Consider the following 23,227-nt stretch of genomic DNA (forward strand, 5'->3'; position numbering starts at 1 on the left):
CACCTAAATGTCGCTGTTTTTACATCCGGTTTTTTTCAATTGAAATAATAACACAAAGCACAGAAAATGGTGATTAATGCATATTGTGTAGTGTGCAGCGTTTGCTACACAAATTCAGTGAATAAAACAGGAATTGCAATGCGCTTATCTATAGAAATTGACGTATGATCTTGGGTACAGTTGTATTGGTTAACGACGTAGATCGAGATTTAATAACACAATACAAACTATAATACATTTTATTTAAGGCTTATTGTAAAACAACTAGAAGCTGACAAATATTCCGGTTAATTCTTCAGTAAATTATCTGGTAACACTAGCGGGTTTTTTTCCCGCGGAAACTGATAACGTGACTCTAAATGTTGCCGCGAAAGATGCTTCTGGGACGCCATATTGGTTTTTTGGTTCGTGCCGAAGGTAAGTTCTATTATTTTAACTCTCAACCGGGTATGTGGAAGGGATATAAAAATCGTCAATTGCTTCTTCTAAGGCTAATATAAGATCAGATAAAATTATATTGTATCTTAACACCCCATTAGGCTATTAGAGACAGCATACAAATACAAACAAAACATTAGGCTACCTACGCAACAGCATTATCAATGGCTATAAAACAACAAAAACACCAACTATATTTACATGTATGTAAAACACGCGCACCTATACATACATCATGTAGTAACAGAGACTATTATTATTAAGTTGAATATGAAAGCCCCTCGAATATGATTACCGGCAATGTAGGCATGGACTTTGTTGACGACCGCGATGTAAGTGGCGACGTTCATTTCAAAACACACTCAGACTGCAGCTGTGCCGAGTGAATTTCATATTTTTAAGTTATATTTTTAAAATGTATTAAAGTAAAGCTTTAAAATAGATGGTATCTATAAACAGTCCTACCTTGTTACAGAATAATCCTATTATTCCTATAATTCACTATTGCCAGTTGAGAAATTGGCCAAAATATCATTTTCAACTTCTAATTCAAATGTTTGCAGATAGTTTTTCCATGGGGGGGGGGGGGGGTAGAACAACAAAGGTGGTAATTGTGTTATTATTTCCGGTGTGAATGATTTTATAAGTGCCATAATGATACCTATGATCCTATAATATTGAGTTGACAGCCTATTGAGCAAAAGATATAGAAATAATTATGTTTTGACTTTCTTAGAAAATATGAAATTCTTGCTTTAACTATTAAAACTAACTGGACCAGCTGCATGATTGTGTCAGTCCGCTCAGAATACACGAGTCTAGGCCAAGCGACGTAGAATTTAGAACCGACGTGATCTGCACTAGTCTAGGCTAGACATTTGCGTTGATGTGTTGCGCAAGTAGATCTAATCTAAATGAAATCTCTCATCATTAGTTTTTTCATATTACTCATATACATAGCCATTAAACGAATAATTTGCGACACATAGCAAGCCATTTGATCTATTCTACACGTCACTGGGCTATTTGATTTGACGGAGTTTTGTTACCCACGGCAAAATCTCGATCGACGTAGACTTAACGCAATTTTTATCATTCGGCTTCACTAAACAAATTATTAATAAAAACAGCCGTAGATCGACATCTAATAGTGCTAATGTAAATTTAATAATACTATTCCGGTATAAAAAAAAAAAAATAATAAAAGAATAATGAAATCAATTCAATCTCTTTTAAGTATTTAAATGATCATTTTAAGTAGATACCGTTATATTACTGAGCGCCATGGAAAACGCATCACTTTTTTTCCCAAATATTTTATTACTAGTTGGTTTTGTATGTATAATATTATGCAATACTATGAACTATTGTTTCACACAATGCTCCCAAACGCAAAAAATTTCGGCCCGTGTGCACAAAAAAAAATTGCATGAGATGCACATGAAAAACCCAATATTCACCTGCAGCATTGTGTGTGAGCCCTTTAAAAGCATGTTTTCAACTTAATGTGCTGTACATGAACTGTGAAACGTGAATTTGTCGTAATTTGTTGTTGGACGTGTGAAGGAATCGAGCTAGAGATGCCGAGACTTACTGAAAATCAACGGAATGAAGCCATGGGAATGTCCAGGGCTGGCATGTCTACGCGTGCTATTATTGCCAGACACCTCAATTGTCATCAGTCCACTACTGTAAGGTTGGTGGAACGTATTCGAGTTACTGGATCAGCGCGTGACCGTCAACGTCCTGGTCCACAACGCGTTACAACCCAGGCTCAAGACCGCTACATCCGGGTCACTCATCTGCGTGACAGATTCTGCCCAGCGACTCAAACATGTGCGGCAGTCGTCGAAAGACAAGGACCAGTAAGTGCCAACACCGTAAGACGTCGTCTAAGAGAAGTAGGACTCGACGACGACCTTATGTTGGAGCTATCCTTAGGGATCATCACCGTCAGCGGCGTTTGATATGGGCTCAAGGACACACCAGACATGGAGAAGAATAGACTGGCAAAGTGTGCTCTTCAGTGATGGGAGTCGCTTTCATCTTTATCACGCTGATGGCCGTCAACGTGTGTGGAGACGTCTTGAGGAACGTCTTGCAGACTGCTGCGTCTTCAAAACGAATCGATGGGGTGGGGGAAGTGTAATGATGTGGGGAGGCTTCACATTTCATCACCGGACCGCCCTACACATTTGCAGGGGTCGCGTTAATGCTGTAGCCTACCGTGATGATGTCTTGCAACCAATTGTTGTTCCGATGTTTCGAGCGCACCCACAACTTCAGCACTTCCAACAGGATAATGCACGTTCGCATACCGCCCGTTTTAGTATGGACTTCCTGGCTGCTAACAACATCAATGTCTTGAACTGGCCAGCCATGTCTCCGGACATGGCACCAATAGAGCATGTCTGGGATGAGATTGGACGCCGTCTGTATCGGAGACCACAGATGCACACCATTGCTGCTTTAGAAGCTGCTCTTGTCCAAGAATGGAACAATTTGCCCCAGGCCTTCTTTCAAACATTGGTTAATTCCATGCGACGTCGCTGCACAGCGTGCGTAAAAGCCCGTGGAGGACACACGCGCTACTGACATCTGTGTCGTACTTTTGGTTTTGACCCCTCTGACTTTGTACCGTTGATTACAGATTAAACATCCATAAGTGTACAAATGTGTTGTTATTGATGTGTTCCCATTTGAATATTGTTCACAATAAGAAGCAAAAAAAATAAGATATGTTTACAGGATCATTTTGTTATACGAAAAACTAAGTGATGCGTTTTCCATGGCGCTCATTATATATAAGTGTGAAACCTGGCCATTATTTAATTAATTACAGTTCTAAGTGAATCCCAGCAAGCACAAAATATTTCAAAAACGTTTTTTGTTTTTGTTTTTGTTATTTTTCTTGTTTCTAAAAGGTTATGTAAAAAAAAAAATATTTATTAAACGTTTTTTAAATGTTTTAAGTGTAAGTTTTTCAGAAGTTTCGATAAATATTGATAAAAATGTTTAATATAATATGTTTAGATAACGTTCATAATTGATGTTTTCTTACAAAATTTTCCATTAAAACGTAGTACCGTAAATATGATTTTTTTAAACGTTTATGAACCGTTTATAAAGAACCCGCAATGAATAGGTAACAATTACCCATACACGCCATTTGAAATTTTTTTTTTTTTAAAAAACATTTATTAAACGTTTATTACACCTTTAAAACTTAATTACGTTCATAACTTAATTGCAAAATATCTATATTTAATGTACCGGTATATAAAAAAAACCCAATAAAGGTCAAGATTAATTATCTTATACATATTTTATTTTAAAACACACCCAAGGTTGACAGTTGGCCCAATCAAATTTAAACATCTTTCCGCCAAAAAGGAATCCCAGCCAAACCTGCATGGCTGCTTTTATAGAGCTGTGATAAACTGTCGAGTTTTATAAGTTGCTAGAAGGCGTAACAGTTGAGAATTAGGTATGTTACGATTAATTAATATTTTGTGTCCATTTAGAAATAATTATGATATAAAAGAATTAATTGTTTCGGTAATTGTAGATTATTTTCTACTGGTGCCATTTCCACGTAGTCGAACTTCTATTGTCATTTCATTATTGAACCCTCCTTGCAAAGTAAATTAAGTATTTTAAATATGTTTTATTATCTCTTAAATGATTTATTTTAGTTCTGAAACTTTAGTGTTTTTATTTTATAATTGTATTGCATTTTAATCATTTAGTTTTTGGTCATTTGCTATGTCTGGATTTGGAAAGAGCTATTTCAATCTATGTCTGGAATTGGAAGGGGCCATTTCAATATTTATAGTATTGTATAATGGACTTTCCCATTATCTATTATCTTTAAATTTATAGGGTTACCAATTTCATGAATTGTTTAGATAAGTTGATACTACCCCAAGCTTTGCAGGGAGTGTTAATAATAATGTAACGTGTACAAAACTTCGAGCGGGAATTAATAAGACATTAATTTCCCGTGATATATTACAAATGACAAATGCTATATGAACTTTGTGCTGTATGAACTATTTATATAGTCTTTAGTGAATGAAAACATTTTTGGCTACCATTCCTGGTTTTGAATGTCAAATATGATATGAAAACGAATATCGGTTTGTAATTTTTTTAACCGTTTCACCAGTAGTAACCGATGAACGGTTAACCAAGTCGCTGTATACATCTTAATTATTAGGCAACCAAGTCTACGATCTTAATTAAAAAGATAGGTTGACACGCAACAAAACATATATGCTCTGAAAATTAAATCTTGTACTTTGTCGATCTACGGACAGGTGGATATAATGCCGGGCTAGTGCGACTGTTAACACCACAGCTCTTTAATTACATGCTTGTGGGTTTTAGATTTAATTCAAGTGAAGGGTAATTTTATTATTAAATGTACAACATCAATATCCATGAGCATACACCTGCATAATTGAACTGACATTGATTGTAAATATTACAGTGATTGAAATATAATAATATACTAGATGTGTTTCATTTATTTCATGTTATAGCTATAGGTAACCCATCTGATGAGCCTTGGTGGTTACCAGTTTAAAGTCGTATTCTTTCTTTTGAAAACAAATTGATAAAATAATCGTACATTCGTTTTCCAATCGTCTTCGTCTTAAAGGAGTCAAGTCTCTAACTCAATATCATCCACAGTCTTCGACATTGCAACCATGGGACTCATTGTTTAATTAAACCCAACATCAATGTTGTAACCGTGAAAAGATGGGCTTCTAATGTCCAATATTTAACACAAAGTTAAAGTTTTGAAATTGCCACACGAATCGCGCGCAAGAATGCTTTCAAATTTCATTTGTAATAGAGGGACTCGAAGAATGAAGTTAAATATACCCAAGAGAATACTATATGCGGGTGTAAACTTGAATAACCAGACGCCAAAGACTGGCATTCAATTTGGACTCTTCGCGTATGGGGGGTTGGATGGCCGAATGGTTAGCACGCGCACGCTGTATCATACGGTCTGTCATTGAGTCAACTGGCGGGGTTTCGATTCCCCGGTTGTACGTGACAAGGAGTTTGGTCGCCTGTCTAACCTGGTGGGTTTTCTCCGGGTCCTCCGGTTTCCTCCCACTGCTAAAAAGACCCCTACGCGCTAGCGAATTATTGAAATAAATTGAACCATGTGTTAGTCCCGAAATGACCAAGTTTGTGTCAAGTGGACGTTAAACCCCATTTCTCTCTCTCTCTTCGCGTATTTCGCCGAACATAACTGATTAGACATTACAGTAAAAACAGAAACGATTGAATGTAAATCAGTTAATATACAAACATATTACATTATTATATGCGTTGCAACCCATTTATGTCCATTTCTAGGTGTCAAGGAATGGAAAGTCAAAATTCGTGGTATTGTTAAACGCATAAACAGTATGTCTTTTTATTTTAACAGGTTGATGTCTAATTCCCTAATGGCCCAATTTAATTTAAAGGGAAATAAAGGGAGGCGGTCCATAATGGACTTAGAAATTTACAAAGTTGTCCGAGGTTTGTTTTTATCATACTCAATTTACGAACATATCCTTAAATATCGGATAATCAAACATGGTATGGGCATACACGAGTTTTTATTACTTCATCGATGAGTGTTGATCTTTTTATACGCCGACATTGAAATGTGGTCGTATATTGTCCTCGCCCCCGTCCATTCGTCCGTCGGTCCGGCGTCCACAATTGCTTGATCACTTCAAAAAATCTTGTGGACGCTCTAGAGGCCAAAGTTAATATCCGATTGACTTTAAATTTATACACAGTGTTTAAGGTCATGAGACGAAGAAGCCTATTGATTTTCAGCGATTTCCGATAATTACTGCCAGAGTTATGGTCCTTGATCACTTCAAAAAATCTTGTGGACGCTCTAGAGGCCAAAGTTAATATCCGATAGACTTTAAATTTATACACAGTGTTTAAGGTCATGAGACGAAGAAGCCTATTGATTTTCAGCGATTTCCGATAATTACTGCCAGAGTTATGGCCCTTGATCACTTCAAAAAATCTTGTGGACGCTCTAGAGGCCACAGTTAATATCCGATTGACTTTAAATTTATACACAGTGTTTAAGGTCATGAGACCAAGAATCCTATTGATTTTCAGTGATTTCCGATAATTACTGCCAGAGTTATGGCTCTTGATCACTTCAAAAAATCTTGTGGACGCTCTAGAGGCCAAAGTTAATATCCGATTGACTTTAAATTTATACACAGTGTTTAAGGTCATGAGACGAAGAAGCCTATTCATTTTCAGCGATTTCCGATAATTACTGCCAGAGTTATGGCCCTTGATCACTTCAAAAAATCTTGTGGACGCTCTAGAGGCCAAAGTTAATATCCGATTGACTTTAAATTTATACGCAGTGTTTAAGGTCATGAGACGAAGAAGCCTGTTGATTTTCAGCAATTTACGATAATTACTGCCAGAGTTATGGCCCTTGATCACTTTGAAAAATCTTGTGGACGCTCTAGAGTCTAAAGTTAATATCCGATTGACTTTAAATTTATACACAGTGTTTAAGGTCATGAGACGAAGAAGTCTATTCATTTTCAGTGATTTTCGATAATTACTTCCAGAGTTATGGCCCTTGATCACTTCAAAAAACCTTGTGGATGCTCTAAAGGCTAAAGTTAATCTCATTGACTTTAAATTTATACACAGTGTTTGAGGTCACGAGGCGAAGAATCCTATTGATTTTCAAAGATTTCTGATAATTACTGCCAAAGTTATGGCCCTTGATCACTTTGAAAAATCTTGGGGACGCTCTAGAGGCCAAAGTTAATATCCGATTGACTTCAGATTGATACACAGAGTTTAAGATCTTGAGGCGAACAAGTATATTGATTTTCAATGAATTATTATGACTTGAAACAGCTAAATCCATGATACAGTATTAAAAGTTTTGTATACAAAACGTTAGCATGGGGCAGAACTTTATAAAAACCTAACAAATTCTAATGGTTTTCTGAGTTGTTGCTCTTAATCAGATTTTAGTGTATTATAAATGTTTCATTACCGAAAAAAGTAAAAATATGTGACAACTGTTGTTGACTGCCTGGACTATTTAGGTACTGTGGGTGTATGTTTCGTTGCCTGGCAACCTATCTTTATGACTTGGACAGCTAAATCCATGATACAGTATTAAAAGTTTTGTATACAAAACGTTAGCATGGGGCAGAACTTTATAAAAACCAAACAAATTCTAATGGTTTTCTGAGTTGTTGCTCTTAATCAGATTTTAGTGTATTATAAATGTTTCATTACCGAAAAAAGTAAAAATATGCGACAACTCTTGTTGACCGCCCGGACGATTTAGCTGCTGTGGGCGTATGTTTCGTTGCCTGGCAACCTATCTTTTTTGTAATTTAACACCCATGCCTTTCTTACACGTACAAATTTATGGAGAATATGAAAGTAATAACACAAGCGATGTCTCATATAGAATGTGTTATTGGGTCATATATAATATAATTCATATGGGGTTTAACGTCCTACTGTTCTGCTCAGACTAGGCTAATGAAGATGGGCATGCGCTATACCGCGTGCAATGAAGGAAAAATTTGCCCGGGCAGCGGCACTATGGCCTACTCTTATATCGAATTCCAACTGCCAAGAGATCTTTTACTTGCACGTCAATGTGTACACGAGGCCTCGGTTTTTCATACCATCCAAACGACTAACAGTTGTCCTTCTCAAGCCTACTGAACTTTCTCGGCAAATGTAGGGATCGAAAATGCGACCTCCAGACAAGCGAGCCAGCGTTTTACCCAATAAGCCACCTTTGGTCCATAATTCATGGGATGCAGAATTATCTGTTACAGCTTTAGGACCACCTTTTTGATCGGACTGAATTATATAATTTACAAAATTTGACAGAGTAAATATACAGTTTTTTGTATTCTTCAGATAGTGTAATGATCAGTCAGCCGAGCTGCAATGAAGCCGAGATAATAACAGCAGTTTCGGCTCATCTAAAATAAGAGCCGGACAGACGAGGGACCAATTAAGTACATGTACAGTTTAAATTTGTTTATTACATGTCATATTTTATTATAATGTTTATAAGCCATTTTAAGTTCTTTTATCATCCATTTAATTTTATTTTATTTTCTATGTGTGATGTCCACAAAATGTTTACTGCGCCATTGAGCACTGAGTGTTTTATATTGGTAATAGGCGCATTATAAATAATAAATTATTATTATTATTACAGTACCAATTGCATTAAAATTACTTTCTCATTTTTAGCAATATCATTCATTACCCATTACATTGAAAGTAAATAATTACATTTTATTACTATTTAAAGATTAGTGCTAATTTAGCATTTAATCAATCAGATTTAAAGACATGCATACCATTGGATAGTTCGCACTGATGTTTATATATATATTCATATCTTTCTCATTTTATTTATTTGTGTATATATGCTTGAAAACGACTTGTGAAATCTTGTTGAAACGTTGCAGTGAAATAAACCATAGTAATTGTTATTCCATAAAAGTGCGTTATTTGATTATGTTCTAATTACTAAATGCCATTCAAAGAATGCGCCATTAAATGTAATTGAAATGTAATTGACCATTACATGATTTTCGGAATGTAATTAATTACATTTCCATTACTCATTACTTTTGAAATCTTCCATTACTCATTACATGACCATTACTTAAAATTTAATGATCAGATTCTATTACCTTTACCCATTACTGCAAAGTTATATGACTCTAGCATTAATATTGACTGTAATATAATCGTTTGAATTGAATGTTTTGAAACTACGTACTGTCCTATTAATTGATACTGATTTTATTCAGAAAGAAGCAATTAGATTGGTTGTGATGGGACACAATAACTTTGATTCTAATTGAGTGAGGGTGTTGAAACTTCGCGTATCGTTTCACTATGTCAAAACCGTGGCCCAAATCTGTCGGGCATTTAAGCACCCCCCCCCCCTTCCCCGAACACACACCTAATTTAACTTCCATCGTGCCCGGCCGCCTATTCCCGTCTTCGTTAGTCCAGTGGGGGCAGAACTGTAGGGAGTTCGGATGGGGCTTATACTGGGTTTTATACAACCTCAAAACAACAAATTCTGACGTCGTGACAACTTTTCGCCAACCACCACACAACGTTGAAAAACAACAAATTCTGACGTCGTGACAACTTTTCGTCAACCACCACACAACGTTGTGACAATGTTGCTTGAACGTCCGTACAGCGTTGTCACAACTTTTCGTCAACCACCACACAACGTTGTGACAATGTTGCTTTGACGTCCGTACAACGTTGTCACAACTTTTCGTCAACCACCACACAACGTTGTGACAATGTTGCTTTGGCGTCCGTACAACGTTGTCACAACTTTTCGTCAACCACCACACAACGTTGTGACAATGTTGCTTTGACGTCCGTACAACGTTGTCACAACGTAAGAGTTTGTTGCAAAACAACCTACAGCTGACCTATTTCAGACGTTGTGATACAACCCCTGAACAATGTTGTCACAACGTTATGTGCCCGCTGGGACATATTTATTTTTTTTCATCAAGTTATTTTATTTGTGTTGCCTAATACATACAAGTATATATTTTTGATTTATATGAATGTTGTCCATCATATAATAATAACAAATACATCTAATTCAGTTAAAAGTCTATGTGTACTTATCATTTTTAAATGCAATATTATATAATTATGCATATTAATTTATATATCATTTCACACTGATGTAGGATACAGAGGTTAATTCTCTGCATATTGTATATTCTGTGTGACTATAGTTAAAATTCTGTGATCCTATAAAGATGTGCATTATATTTACCTTGCAGCCACAGTTTTCTTCAATCTTTTTAAGGGCAGCTACGTGACCTTTTGCAAGGTCAACAACGTGAATATAATCTCGAACACCTGGAATACGAAACATGGATCAGTAACAAAACATAATTATTAACCATCTGAACCCATGTCCATCTTCTGATATATCTGGAGAAGATTTTCGTCTTATATGTTGTTATCCTGATATGCCCCACTTTCACATGGGTTGCGCATACAACGAATCGCCCCGAATTGAAATTAATCGAATAGCCACTAAGAAGTTACGAATAGTTTACGAAAGAGTTACGATAATTAGTGGGTATTCATGTGAAGGTACGAAATGAAAGAATCATCTGACAAAATAACCATGGTGCTACACCTGCTCTTGGTCTTGGTCGGTGAGGCTGGACACCACCCCTGGCATTTTGGTGTTTACTTTGGTGGCAGGCGCTCCCACATCGGCAGCCTCATCGTTGTCCTCCTCCATCACCTGGTCATCCTCATGTGGGCGCTCCTTCCGAGTAGGGGCACATTGTGGGAGCGCTCATTCGCTGCAGGAATGTTATCCCATGGGCTGTTCTGTTCCTGTGGCCACTTGCCTTTCCTGAGGCCCTTGCCCTTAACATACCCCAAGGGTCTGCGTGGCATCAAGGATATATTGGTAATTCCTCATAGTCGTGGTAGATGGTGTCACTTGGGCTCCGGAAACTGTTTTACCGGGAACAGAAATGATATGAAATGGGGTTTAACTTCCCACTGTTCTGCTCCGAACTGGGCTAATGAAGATGGGCATAATCCATACAGTGTGCTATGAGGCACTACGGCCTACTCTTATATCTAATTCCAACTGTCATGGGATCTTTTACATGCATGCCAATGTGTGTACAGGACCCTTGGCATTTCGTCCCATCTGAACGACTAGACAGCTGTCTTTGTCAGGTCCTCCGTTCTGCATCACTGACAAGGGGGAACCACACCGGAAAATCTGGATGAACTTTCTTGGCCAAGGCAGGGATCGAACACCCGACCTTCGGGCTAGCGAGCCACAGTCTTACCCACTTAGCCATCGTGACCCCCTGCCGGGAACAGATTGCCGCACCACTTTTTATGTATATATGAGAAGAAATGTAGCTCTTCGTAAACAATTCAGGACAATTTGTGACTCTTTCGACCTATTTGGGAATGCAATCGCTTTATTCATAATTCATAGTTGAATTAGTCACAATGGATTTGTGATTAGTTCGGCGCATATGGCCCCAATTCAGGAGGTGTTCGGGGTATTTGTAGTTGATAAGGTTAAAGTCAGTTTGTTAATTTACTTAAGGTTCTTTTTTGTTAAACAGCTGTGAGTTGTGAACCTAAAATTTTAAATGTGGACATATATATCCACTTAAACATACATTATGCAAGAGCTAAATCTGCCTATTGCAGGTCTTTCTTTAGGCCTGAAATGTTATCTAATAGTAAATGGAGGCGGACTGCACGAAACATAATTTAAACAAAACCAAATATACCGAAAAGACACAATACGCAGAAATCACAAACAAACAAACATGTCAAATAAAGTGAATGGATCTGGAGGCTAGCCGTAAGCATCCAGTGCGCTGTACAGTCCCGAGCCTGTAGTGATACAGACTTCACTCAAATTTGAAAACAATCAGGAATACAACACAGAGAAAACATTGTGTAATGCCAGCTTCTGCTATATGTTACAAGAAATATGAATGTAAGCATATTGAAGTAAAAATTACCTATAGATACAAGTAAAAGGCGGTAGGTTGCCAATGACGTCAAAGTTTGAAAATGTAATAAAAACCACAATAAAAAGGGCGATAATCCATATAAGAAAACGCCAAAAAGTTAATAAACTATCAATTTAGGAACTAATCGGAATTATTCAGTTATGTAATTGCACAAAATATAATATGTAATACCCCTACAAGAAATGCAAAACAGATATGCTGAAGAAATAGTACTATGAACGTGTATTTATATAAAGGCATAAAATAAGGGCAATAATCCAGATGAGATTAGGAAACAACAGAAAATTTAAAATAAATATTAAATTAGATCATTATCCAATACGTAGTCAGGTATATACTTAAAAGAAATGTCAAACTTAGTATGTTGAAGAAATGGAAGTTTCGAAATTTCTTTTAAAACACGTAATTGTGTACTGCCTTTGACAGCTAGTGCACTTAAAATAAAGAGATTTTATTCTGGAAAAAAAACCAGTTCTTTATCGTTAAATATTGTCAAAAATTGTAATGCCTGTGAATAGAAAACACTATTTAGTGTGACATCTGGTATGTTACTATAAATTGACGGGTATTTTACTACTTCAAAGCCATATTTGTCCGTTTTGTCAATATTTGTTTTAATATTAGTTCTGAGGGATATATTTCACTTTTATATTTGTTGAAAGTTCCATTATCATTGATAGGTGTTATGTCATCAATGTATCGGAAGGTATAGTTTAGACTTTTAGCTACTTTGTAATCAGTTTTTCGTTTATGATCCTGAAAGCAGAATTCATATTAAAATAAATGTGTGTTTGCCATAAATGGGGCAGGGTCAGTTCCCATTGGTAAAACAACAGTTTGCTGTATTATCTGATCCCCAACCTCAAATATGGCATTGTCAATGAGAAAATGTATAATGTTTTGAAAATTTTCTTTATCAAAAACTACAGTGTCGGCATTGCAACATTTTATAATCCATTTAGCATCTTCTGAGTAAATGGTCATCAAATTTCTGCCTTTTCTCAAAAGCTCAATTAAAAGCTTTATCCACAAACCAATCCAAATTATTTTTAAGGTCTGAATGTTGAAGCATAGTATACAAAGTAGAAAAATCAAACGTTTCTATTGTTTTTTATTTATTTATTAATTAGACATTAATTAACTTATCCAGACCATAATCAACTCTCAATGCCATAACCAGGGTGCGATATTTAGAGAATTGGAATACAATTTTTGAAAAATAATTAAACATAAAAATGGTTAATCGAGACTTTTTTTTTTTTTATCGTACCGACTTTAGTAATGATGATCGAGGCTAGCCTAAAATTCAAAGGCTAATATCTTGGTTCAGAGTGAAGCAATTTGACTGAAATTTTCAGCATATTCTATTTACGTTATCTATTTCTTTAACTGTCAACTCTTTAACTGTCAACTCTTTAACTAATCTGCCATAATTCCCCTTTAACAAAGCACATCATATGTTATTAAATCAGTTCTTTTATTTTTTAGCTTATTAGTTATTTTTAAGACATTAAATTATAAACACACTAACCTGTACCATCAGGTGTATCATAATCACTACCAAATACTTTCAATTCTTTTCTCTTACCAACAGCAACTTGGGCTACAAATGGCATGAGATTATTTGGAAGACCCTGTGGATCTTCTCCAATTTTACCAGATATATGAGAACCAACCGGATTAAAATATCTCAATAAAACAATATTCCATTCCTAAAAAAAAAGATATCATTTATACAATTTTGCCAGATATATGAGAACAAACTGGATTAAAATATCTCAATATTCCATTCTTAAAAAAAAAATATCATTTATACATGGAGTAGATAATAAAGACATCAGATATTCTAAGTTTTAGACCATATTGTCCCTATCACTTCAATTATAAACTGTGTGCTATTTTGAGTAAATATAAAGACAATATTTGATTAATAAAGATTAAACTTGGAATTTTGGCACCTATTATCATCACTCAGGTAGCTTATTTGAGTAAAACATGACCATACAAATTTGGGTAGATTTTAATATGTACAAGGATAATTGTGGCAAATCAGACATCAGGCCATGTTGAATGTTATCGCAAAAATTGTCAATTGAAAATGTCCGTAAATATAGTATGGTAAGGTCTGTAAAGTAATTGTCTGGGAATAATTATGATCAGTCAAACACCAAGCTTATGTTGATTTTTGACTGTTATCATCCCACAAAATGTTAACTGGAATTGGCGAAGAGCAACCTCCATTAGTTGGACAAGACTCTGGGTGAGTAACTTTGCTATATATAATGAAATGTTGAAAGTACTGCCATTGCTTCATTGCGGGTTATTGTATTAATAAATGCAGTTGGGTCGTACCACACATAGAGATTAGAACCGTCATAAACCAATATGTATTAGTAATTTAATCACCTGTTGATGTAGAAAATAACAAATAAATCCATAATCCATAAAGAAAACACATCTGTTGACATGTCTCATCTTGTCATTGAACCAGGAGATCCAGGGTTCTATCATGCTATAGCCCGAGAAAATTCACTTGGATTTTGCAGTATGGTTTCCCCTTGCCAGGAATAGTGTCTAGTCATTCGGATTGTATGAAAACCTGGACCGTTGGAATTCAAAATAAAGAGTGGCCGTAGTTCCGCTGTCCAGGTTAAATTTCACCCATAGCACACTGCATGGCGTAAGAGTAGGATGTTAAACCCAATTTCATTTATTAGTCCCAAAATGAGCTAGTTTGTGTCGAGTGGCATAGGCGTACGACCCAAAGTGAAAATTATTATTTCATCTAGTTGGCAAAATAAAGTGCCCAAATCTAATAAAACACTAATTTTCTTTTTCTTTTTTAAAAGAAAAAGAAAATTAGTGTTTTATTAATTAAAATTGAATAAGGAAAATTTGTACTGAATTTACTATGGATTAAAACATTTTGTCTGGGACCACTCTACTTAGTGCAACATTTTTAGGGCCTCGATTATTATTCGTGAATGCAGCTGGAAGAGTTTGATTGGATGGTTGTAATTCAAATCGGCATACAGTGGGATTTCGGTTGCAAAACGATTGGAAACTTTGAAGTTACTGCTATACCCAACCAAGATTGGTTGTTTGGGATTCAGGTCAGCCACCTAAGGTAGGCTATATTGGACCACATTGAAGTTGCTGTATTCAAGGCCTGGAATAGCAGTTAAATTTTTAAAATTTCTTCCAGACAAACCCGTCTTCATGGACTGTAAAATGTTGATGGGTTGATTTGAATTTGAGTCAGCCACCTAAGTTAGGCTATATTAGATCACTTTGAAGCTGCTGCAGTATTCACTGGCTGGAATAGCCTAGAAAATGTATTTGCGGTCTTCCAATTTTCCAAATTTTCTTGTTAGGGGGGTGGGGGTGGGGGGGAAACCGGTTCCCTACACGGTAAAGAAACAGAAACCAATACAAGCTTTAAATTGCAATAACCATTTTATGGTATCAAAATTTGACTAGTAGAAGAATAGTTCTAAAGATTGTCTAATAATAAGAGCATAATTAATTATTACAATCCACATGGTAGAAACAGTAAACAATAATCAAAATTTAGTAAAGAAAAGATTGACAAATTTCCTTTCATTTCAATTTTTTTTCTTTTTTTTTTTGTTCTTGGATCTCAAAATATTTCAGTCAATTGGAGACTAACATACAGTATTTAAGATAGGCTATATATGCATTTCTATCTACTCTTATTTAATCTAAACATTACCTTGTTAGCTTTACAAACATCTCGTAATATTTCCTCTATAAAGTATTTAGTTTTACCATAAGGATTTGTACAGCCTCCAACAGGATGTTTCTCATCAAGAGGTAAATAATTTGGTGTACCATATACTGTAGCAGAACTAGAAAATACTATGTTCTTTACGTTTTTCTTCTCCATTATCTTAATAAAAAAAAACAGAAAAAAAGCCTTGCCAATTTAAACATACATTATGCAAGAGCTAAATCTGTCTATTGCAGGTCTTTCTTTTGGCCTGAAATGTTATCTAAATTTTTAATTAGACATTAATTAACCTATCCAGACCATAATCAACTCTAGATGGTTATGCTAGCCTGTGATCTTTAGTGAATTATGAGCCGATTTACTGCATAACTTTCCTTCAGGATTTAACGATTGAATGGATAATCGAGACTATGCTGTTTATCATACTGACTTTAGTAATGATGATCAAGGCTAGACGGAAATTTCAACCGCTTAGTTCTCAGTTCATGGTGGATCAATTTGAATGAAATTTTCAGCAAATTGCCTATACATTATCTAGTTTTTAACTATTATAATGAGAACTGCCAACTCGTTATCGAATCTCTCATAATGTATCTTTAACAAGTTTACAATTCCATGACTTATGAAAATATAGATAAAAAAAAATTTCAAGTTTTTACATATACATGTAATAAGGTCATATTCTGTAACATTTACTTTACGAATTTTAGGGCCTTTTAATCTTCGTTATTTTTCAAGACTGAACAGGAATACAAAAGTTAAGTCTAATGTTAATTTACTGGTTAAGTTCGTCTTGCAGATAGGAGTTGTATCCCCTAGACAATAAAGTAATACTTTTAGGTATACCATATTCTTTCATGTCAAGTGACAAAGTTACACACCTTTTAGTAAACTAGACTAGCCGAAATATTATCTTAATTATAAAATAGGGTATTGCTGTGAAGTAATTTAATTTGTGGTAGTGTCGCCCTTTTTGCTAAATGTATTTCAAACGACTCGCCCAAACTCATCAACTTCTCTACTTGCTTGGCGTATTTGAGCCAATCAACTGTCATGCACGTGCATGCTTCGACTATAAAACTGGGTGCGTATCATTCATCGGGGGAGTTTCAGTTAGCAAGTCCCTAGGTAAGGTAAACTTATCATAATTAAGACACAGGTTGGTTGTCAGAGTCGATAATCGCCTCATATCAACCAGGTTGTGTTGATTTTCATCCGTTTCATATTTCGGTTTGATTGTTTTAGCGCATTTCTTACTCTTAGATAATATACTATTCAAAAAAAGTAGGGGATATTTGATTTTGGGGGCATAATACTAAAATATGCAAATGACTACGAAAAAAGTCACTATAGAACCTAACAGAAGAAACATTTCCAGTTACATGTGACGCCCAAACGCACCAATAGCTACCGCATGGAATGCAGGTGATGCTTGGGATCTTCATGGGGGTCCAACCCAAGATTTGCACGACTCTGACTTTGAATGTTACAGTCATTGTGGCATTGAATTCCAGGGTGGAAACATCAGTTTAATTGTTTTAGTGACCAGAAAACAAATTTTGATATTCGTCGGCTTACCCAAAATGAAAGGTTACGTGCCCTTGGCATGCTACAGATCGGCACAACACAGGCGGTTGTGGCGCGGACGATGAATGTTTCTCAGTCTGTCATAAGCAGGCTATGTACCAGATACCGTGATACACAATCTGTACAGGACAGACCACGCTCAGGTCGACCAAGGGCGACAACTCAAGCCCAGGATCGATTTATCCGTACCTTGGCCTTGAGAAATCGTGTCATCACAGCAAATCAGATCAGTGCTCGTCTTCAAACAGACACTGGTGTGAGAGTGAGTGGCCAGACGATTCGGAATCGACTGCATAGGGGTCACCTTCGCGCCCGACGTCCTCGCGTGATCCCTTGTTTGAGAGATCATCACATTCAGGCAAGACGTCGTTGGTGTAGGGATCGTCAACACTGGGATAATCGACGCTGGAGCAATGTGATGTTTTCCGATGAGTCAAGGTTCACTGTTGATTTTTTGGACAGACGTAGGAGGATGTGGCGTCGTCGAAACGAGCGCTTCCAAGACGTTAACGTCATCAGACATGATCGATTTGGGGGTGGTTCTGTTATGGTGTGGGGAGGCATCACTGTTGCTGGAAGAACGGCTTTACATGTTGTTGCAGGGCGTGTTACAGGCCAGTACTACCGGGACAACATCTTGGCAGTCCATGTTGTGCCGTTCGCACGACGTCATGGCCGCCGTTTCATCTTCCAGGATGACAACGCAAGATGTCACAGGGCCAGGATCGTTACAGGTTACCTCCAACAACAGAACATCACCACATTACCGTGGCCAGCACTGAGTCCAGACCTCTCCCCCATCGAGCATGTCTGGGACATGCTTGGACAGAGGTTACGTCAACGTCAACAACGTCCTGCCAATGTCCAAGAACATGCTGCTGCGTTGCAACAGGAATGGGACAATCTGGACCAAAATGACCTTAGACGTCTCATTAGGAGTATGCCACGTCGGATCAATGCTTGTTTGGCAAACAGAGGAGGATTTACCCGTTACTGACTTGGTTGTGATGCTGTGGTAACTTTGTTGTTTGACCCCGGGTATCATTTTACCCTTATAATGGTCAGTCTGTGCCTTACTTAGTCTAACGATCATTTGGAATAAATCGATGAATGTGAACTTCATTTCATTTTGTCATTTGTTTCTTCGTCAGTTTCATTAGGTGACTTTAATAACACTTAAAAATCAAATATCCCCTACTTTTTTTGAATAGTATAGTTCTGATTCGGGGAAAAATAGTATAATTTATATCTACTTGTCGCTTCGCTGTGGGGAGCGCTAAATCGATACTCATACTTAACCATATCGTAATTTGGTCACTTGATTCGTGAGGAAGAATTCGGTGATTTCGTTTTTAATGGTGTTCTAGCAGTTTAGACATGGCGTTCTACTGTCAGACATTGGAGATATAGGCATTGCGGCCTTTTCACTTGATTCGTGAGGAAGAATTCGGTGATTTCGTTTTTAATGGTGTTCTAGCAGTTTAGACATGGCGTTCTACTGTCAGACGTTGGAGATATAGGCATTGCGGCCTTTTCACTTGATTCGTGAGGAAGAATTCGGTGATTTCGTTTTTAATGGTGTTCTAGCAGTTTAGACATGGCGTTCTACTGTCAGACACTGGAGATATAGGCATTGCCGCCTTTTCACTTGATTCGTGAGGAAGAATACGGTGATTTAGTTTGTAATTGTAGGTTAAGGTACTGTACAGGATCGATGAATCGATTCACCACAGTGGGTTAATTTATTCCGTAGTTTGAGAAATAGACTTTGGCGTATAAATTTCATGATTTCTATTTAGTATTTCGGGCAGATCAGTTAGTCGAGAAATTAAGGGCACACGTCACATTTCCAGAATCCATTGCTGTTTAATTTATAATAAAAAGTATCAAATTATATCTTGTTTATTGTTTGTTTCACGACATTAGCTGCCGCTGCATCCAGTATCCGAACCCTGTCCTACTACAAATTTATTCCTGGTGATTTTAATTGGTTGGGGTGTTAAATGTGAGATTTTTTTTAAAAATTAAAAACAGTCAGAGGGGTGATGGAGGTAGGGTGACACATTTAGTTAAGGTTATGACTCTTACATGCCGTTTCATTGGTCATAGTATCATAATTTGATGCACATAAAATCAAGATAGACATGTGTTGATATTTCTTATACCGTAATAAAGAGTGGGAAGACAGAATATGTAAAAAGAGTTTACCTCTAATAAATTCATAGTTCCACCAACATTGGTTTTATAATATAACAATGGCAGTTCACATGATTCACCTACAGCTTTTAAACCAGCAAAATGAATCACTCCATCAAATTTGTGCTATAAAATTCAGAAGAAAAAGAACAAGAGCATCGGTTTCACTGCAATATACGTCCACATTCCTGCTTTGATTCATATGGTATTTTTTAAAATAAAGTGGGTGTGACACCACCCCTGGGGGTCGGGACATGCACCAAAATAAATACTTGCTATTCTTACGGTATAAGGAATAAATATGCCAATTTCCAACAGGGCCAGCGGAAGCAAGTCTCAATTGGGGTGGGGCTACTATCCTAGGGCTACTTATATCTAGAGACCCTTTTTGGCTAATGGAATTGGACCGAAACTGCCTGACAAAATGGCCGCTACCCTTAACCCATAAGTGCATACCCATTTTTTGTTCCCTAACTCCTTTCGTGCATACGCCTAATTCAAAGCATTGCGACGGAAATTGGTGCCAAATACAAAAATGAGGAAAAGAGTATATATTTAGAAAGAGTATAGAAAGGGCTTTCTGAATCTGTAAAGAAAATAAGGGAAATATTTTTTACATGAATGTAGGTGGAGGTAGAATTGACAACTTGAAATCAGGAAAATAAAAAAATAAAAAGTTCCCACTTCTGAGTGCAATAAAAAATATTTATTGATGCAGAATGTTAGAAATGAATTATGCTGCTTTCAGAGGCATTTCTTTGGTACACAATACCAAATTTTTTTTTTGAAAATATCCAATAACTTTACAACAGTAGGAAACCAGAGAACCCAAAGAAAACCCACGAGGTTAGACAGGTGACATCATCATCCGAGTCACTACTACATTTTGTACACTCATCAAACCATAGATTATGATCAAACACACTGAACTGCAGCACAAATATCTACGATTTCTATGTGAAGCAAAAAACTGGACAAAAAAATGCTATATTGCGTAAAAACCCCCCACAAAAATACACACTCTGTAGCGTAATCCAACTCACACAGTATTCCTTGGCAACTATGAATGGGATCCTGTACAAATTATGTCTTAAATCGGCGAAAATTCGTGAAAAGTTGCAGAAATTTTACTCAAAACATTGCCAGGACGGCCATGCTGGATTTAGACAATGGCGTCACAAGGGGATTTCCCGTGGAACCACCTTTAGCGCGGTAAATTCAAAGTTTTAAAAATGATAGCCATGCAATTTCAGCCTTTGTTTACTCTACGGCGTAGGCCGTAGCCTTGCACTTATGGGTTAAAAGCATGTAGTACCCACGTTGTGGGCCAGAGGTTTGAAGTTTCATCAAATTTTGATATATCCTGAAGGCCTGGGTTCCTTTCGATATTGGCACGTATTGGACCGTAGCTTGAATACTGAATTGACTATAGATTGTCTGGAGTCACTCTACTTTGTGCGACATTTTTTGGGCATTTATTATGTTTTGTGAATGCATCTGCAACAGTCTGATTGGATGGTTCGAATTCGGGTCGGCATAGCGTGGGATTTTGGTTGAAAAGCGATTGGAATCTTTGAAGTTGCTTAATTCACGGGATAGAAAAGCAGAAAAACGCATTTGCGGTGGTTAAATTTTCAAAATTTTCTCGAGGAGCACAAGGCCCCCATACCCCGCAACGACTGATTGGTTGTTTGGGATTTGGGATTTAGGTAAGTCAGCTAAGGTAGGCTATATTGGACCACATTAAAGTATCTGTATTCATGGAATGGTCTAGCAAGAAAACGAGTTTGCTGCAGATAAATTTTCAAACATTCATCGAGCTCAGGGAATCATCATCTTCTTTATATTATATATTATTATTGGCATACTTATTCAATTAGGACGTTACTCAAATATCTATTTTATTTTTAAACATAGGGTCATAACCGGTCTGAATATTCATTTTACTTGCGCAAACCAGCGAGGTGTTACATAGATATAGAAGATGTTAATACTACCGTCTTAATGATAGGTTCCCACTATCACGATCGCGCCAGGAAATCGTGTCTGCGACCGTCAAAATTTCCAAATTATCGGCATCGTATTCTACGCAAAATTTTACTCTAGCAAAGTTGGGTCTGGTTATGTGCCCATTTGGTGGACTACTCTGTAAAACACCACTGAAAAATGATTTGCTCATTATATCCAGACAGGCATTTTCTTAGAATAGGGATCAATTGAACATAGGACATTGTTTTTGAATTCCCTATAAAAATTACCTTATTAAAAACATCTTCTAAAGCTTTAGCATCCAGTAAATCTACATTGTATGTCTGAATCTTTTTCCCACTAATTTCTTCTACTCTTTTAATACTTTCTGAAATATAAAACAATTTATCTGGTAATAAATAGCAGATTACAAGCTATTCAATTCAATTTTATTCAGTAACATAATAGGCAGAATTCATATAACATCACAAGAGCATTGCCAGGAATCAAATATATATGTCCATGACCAGCTTTTGTAAATGCAGTTTTAAGGGTCAAGGGCATTAACACAACATAGAATTGATTTACAAATCTGAATTCAGATTTGGCCTTTCTTAAGTCTAGCAAAACAATCCCATTAAGCTGTATTTGTGTGGTGCAGGACAGAGGGCCTAGCAAGGAACAGCGCCTAGTGTAGAAATAAAATCTAGATATTAGTTAACTTGCTTACCGAAAAATTAAGAAAATTACGTATTCCAGTGCTATTTTGTAGCAATATTAATAATTAAATGTGTTGCAAAAATGGTGTATATAAATGGTTACTCTAATCATTCTATATTGTACGGAGTGCTAGTGTCGCAAGCTGGGAAGTTACGAGCGTAGTTATTCGTTAGTTATTTAGTTATGCCGTAAGAGATGGGCTGAAACCGATAAATGTGAGAAATATGCCATGGATAATTATATATTTATCTTCATTTCAAAGTTATTCTATTACAACTCAAAATTATCCAGGTCAGTGTGTTTTCTATAGAGCACGTGGTTATACGTGTGAGCTACTGAAATGATTTTTCTATGGCCAATTCAGCTATTTCAATTATCATAAGCTTTACTGATATTTCATTTTTAAGTCCAATATGTAATTGTACACCATGCTGACATAGTGGTATAGACACAGGAATTCACAATACCATGAATAAAAAAACATGAAATATGAATTGTTTTTGCAAAGTTTTTGTGTGTTATCAAAAATTTTGAAGTGGAAGCCCTGGTCTAGTCCTTCATATACAAAAAACAAGAATCCTTGACGGATGGAATACGAAATAAAAAGGCTGTAGCCCTGCTTTCCAGGCTAAATTTCCCTCATAGCACACTGCATAGTGTATGCCCGTCTTCATTAGCCCTGACGAACCCCATTTCATTTCAGTAATGTAAATATTCTACTTACCCATACTAGCATTGACTAGATTATCCAGTACTACAACATCATATCCAGCATCTAATAGTTCTATAACTGTATGGCTACCTATATAACCCGCACCCCCAGTTACTAATATACATTTTACACTGGCCATATTGAATATATTAAACTGAAATTATAAATACAAATATACTATAAAAATTAATTCATAAAACATAGGAATAGCTCCTGAAATTAATGTAC

At 36.4% G+C, this 23,227-nt stretch overlaps 1 protein-coding gene and 1 long non-coding RNA gene across 5 annotated transcripts in view; one reads left to right on the plus strand and one right to left on the minus strand.

Moving 5' to 3' along the window:
- LOC126818336 (UDP-glucose 4-epimerase) overlaps window positions 1-23,227 on the minus strand; it is a 45,501-nt gene that overhangs the window by 6,067 nt on the left and 16,207 nt on the right. For all 4 annotated transcript variants that reach the window (XM_050545692.2, XM_050545695.2, XM_050545691.2 and 1 more), the window contains 6 exons: window positions 23,012-23,153; window positions 21,858-21,955; window positions 19,612-19,725; window positions 15,799-15,975; window positions 13,597-13,777; window positions 10,310-10,395 (listed from right to left, as the gene is read on the minus strand). In XM_050545692.2, the coding sequence (XP_050401649.1) occupies window positions 10,310-10,395; window positions 13,597-13,777; window positions 15,799-15,975; window positions 19,612-19,725; window positions 21,858-21,955; window positions 23,012-23,138 (783 nt within the window). In that variant the 5' untranslated portion in view covers window positions 23,139-23,153. The remainder of the gene's footprint in view (window positions 1-10,309; window positions 10,396-13,596; window positions 13,778-15,798; window positions 15,976-19,611; window positions 19,726-21,857; window positions 21,956-23,011; window positions 23,154-23,227) is intronic.
- LOC126818341 (uncharacterized) lies at window positions 148-8,547 on the plus strand. Its single transcript, XR_007679204.2, has 3 exons — window positions 148-417; window positions 5,888-5,982; window positions 8,392-8,547. It is a non-coding gene; the product is annotated as an uncharacterized LOC126818341 (long non-coding RNA).

This window comes from Patella vulgata, chromosome 4 (genome assembly GCF_932274485.2).
Source record: "Patella vulgata chromosome 4, xgPatVulg1.2, whole genome shotgun sequence".
In the NCBI taxonomy this organism is placed as follows: Eukaryota; Metazoa; Mollusca; class Gastropoda; family Patellidae; genus Patella; species Patella vulgata.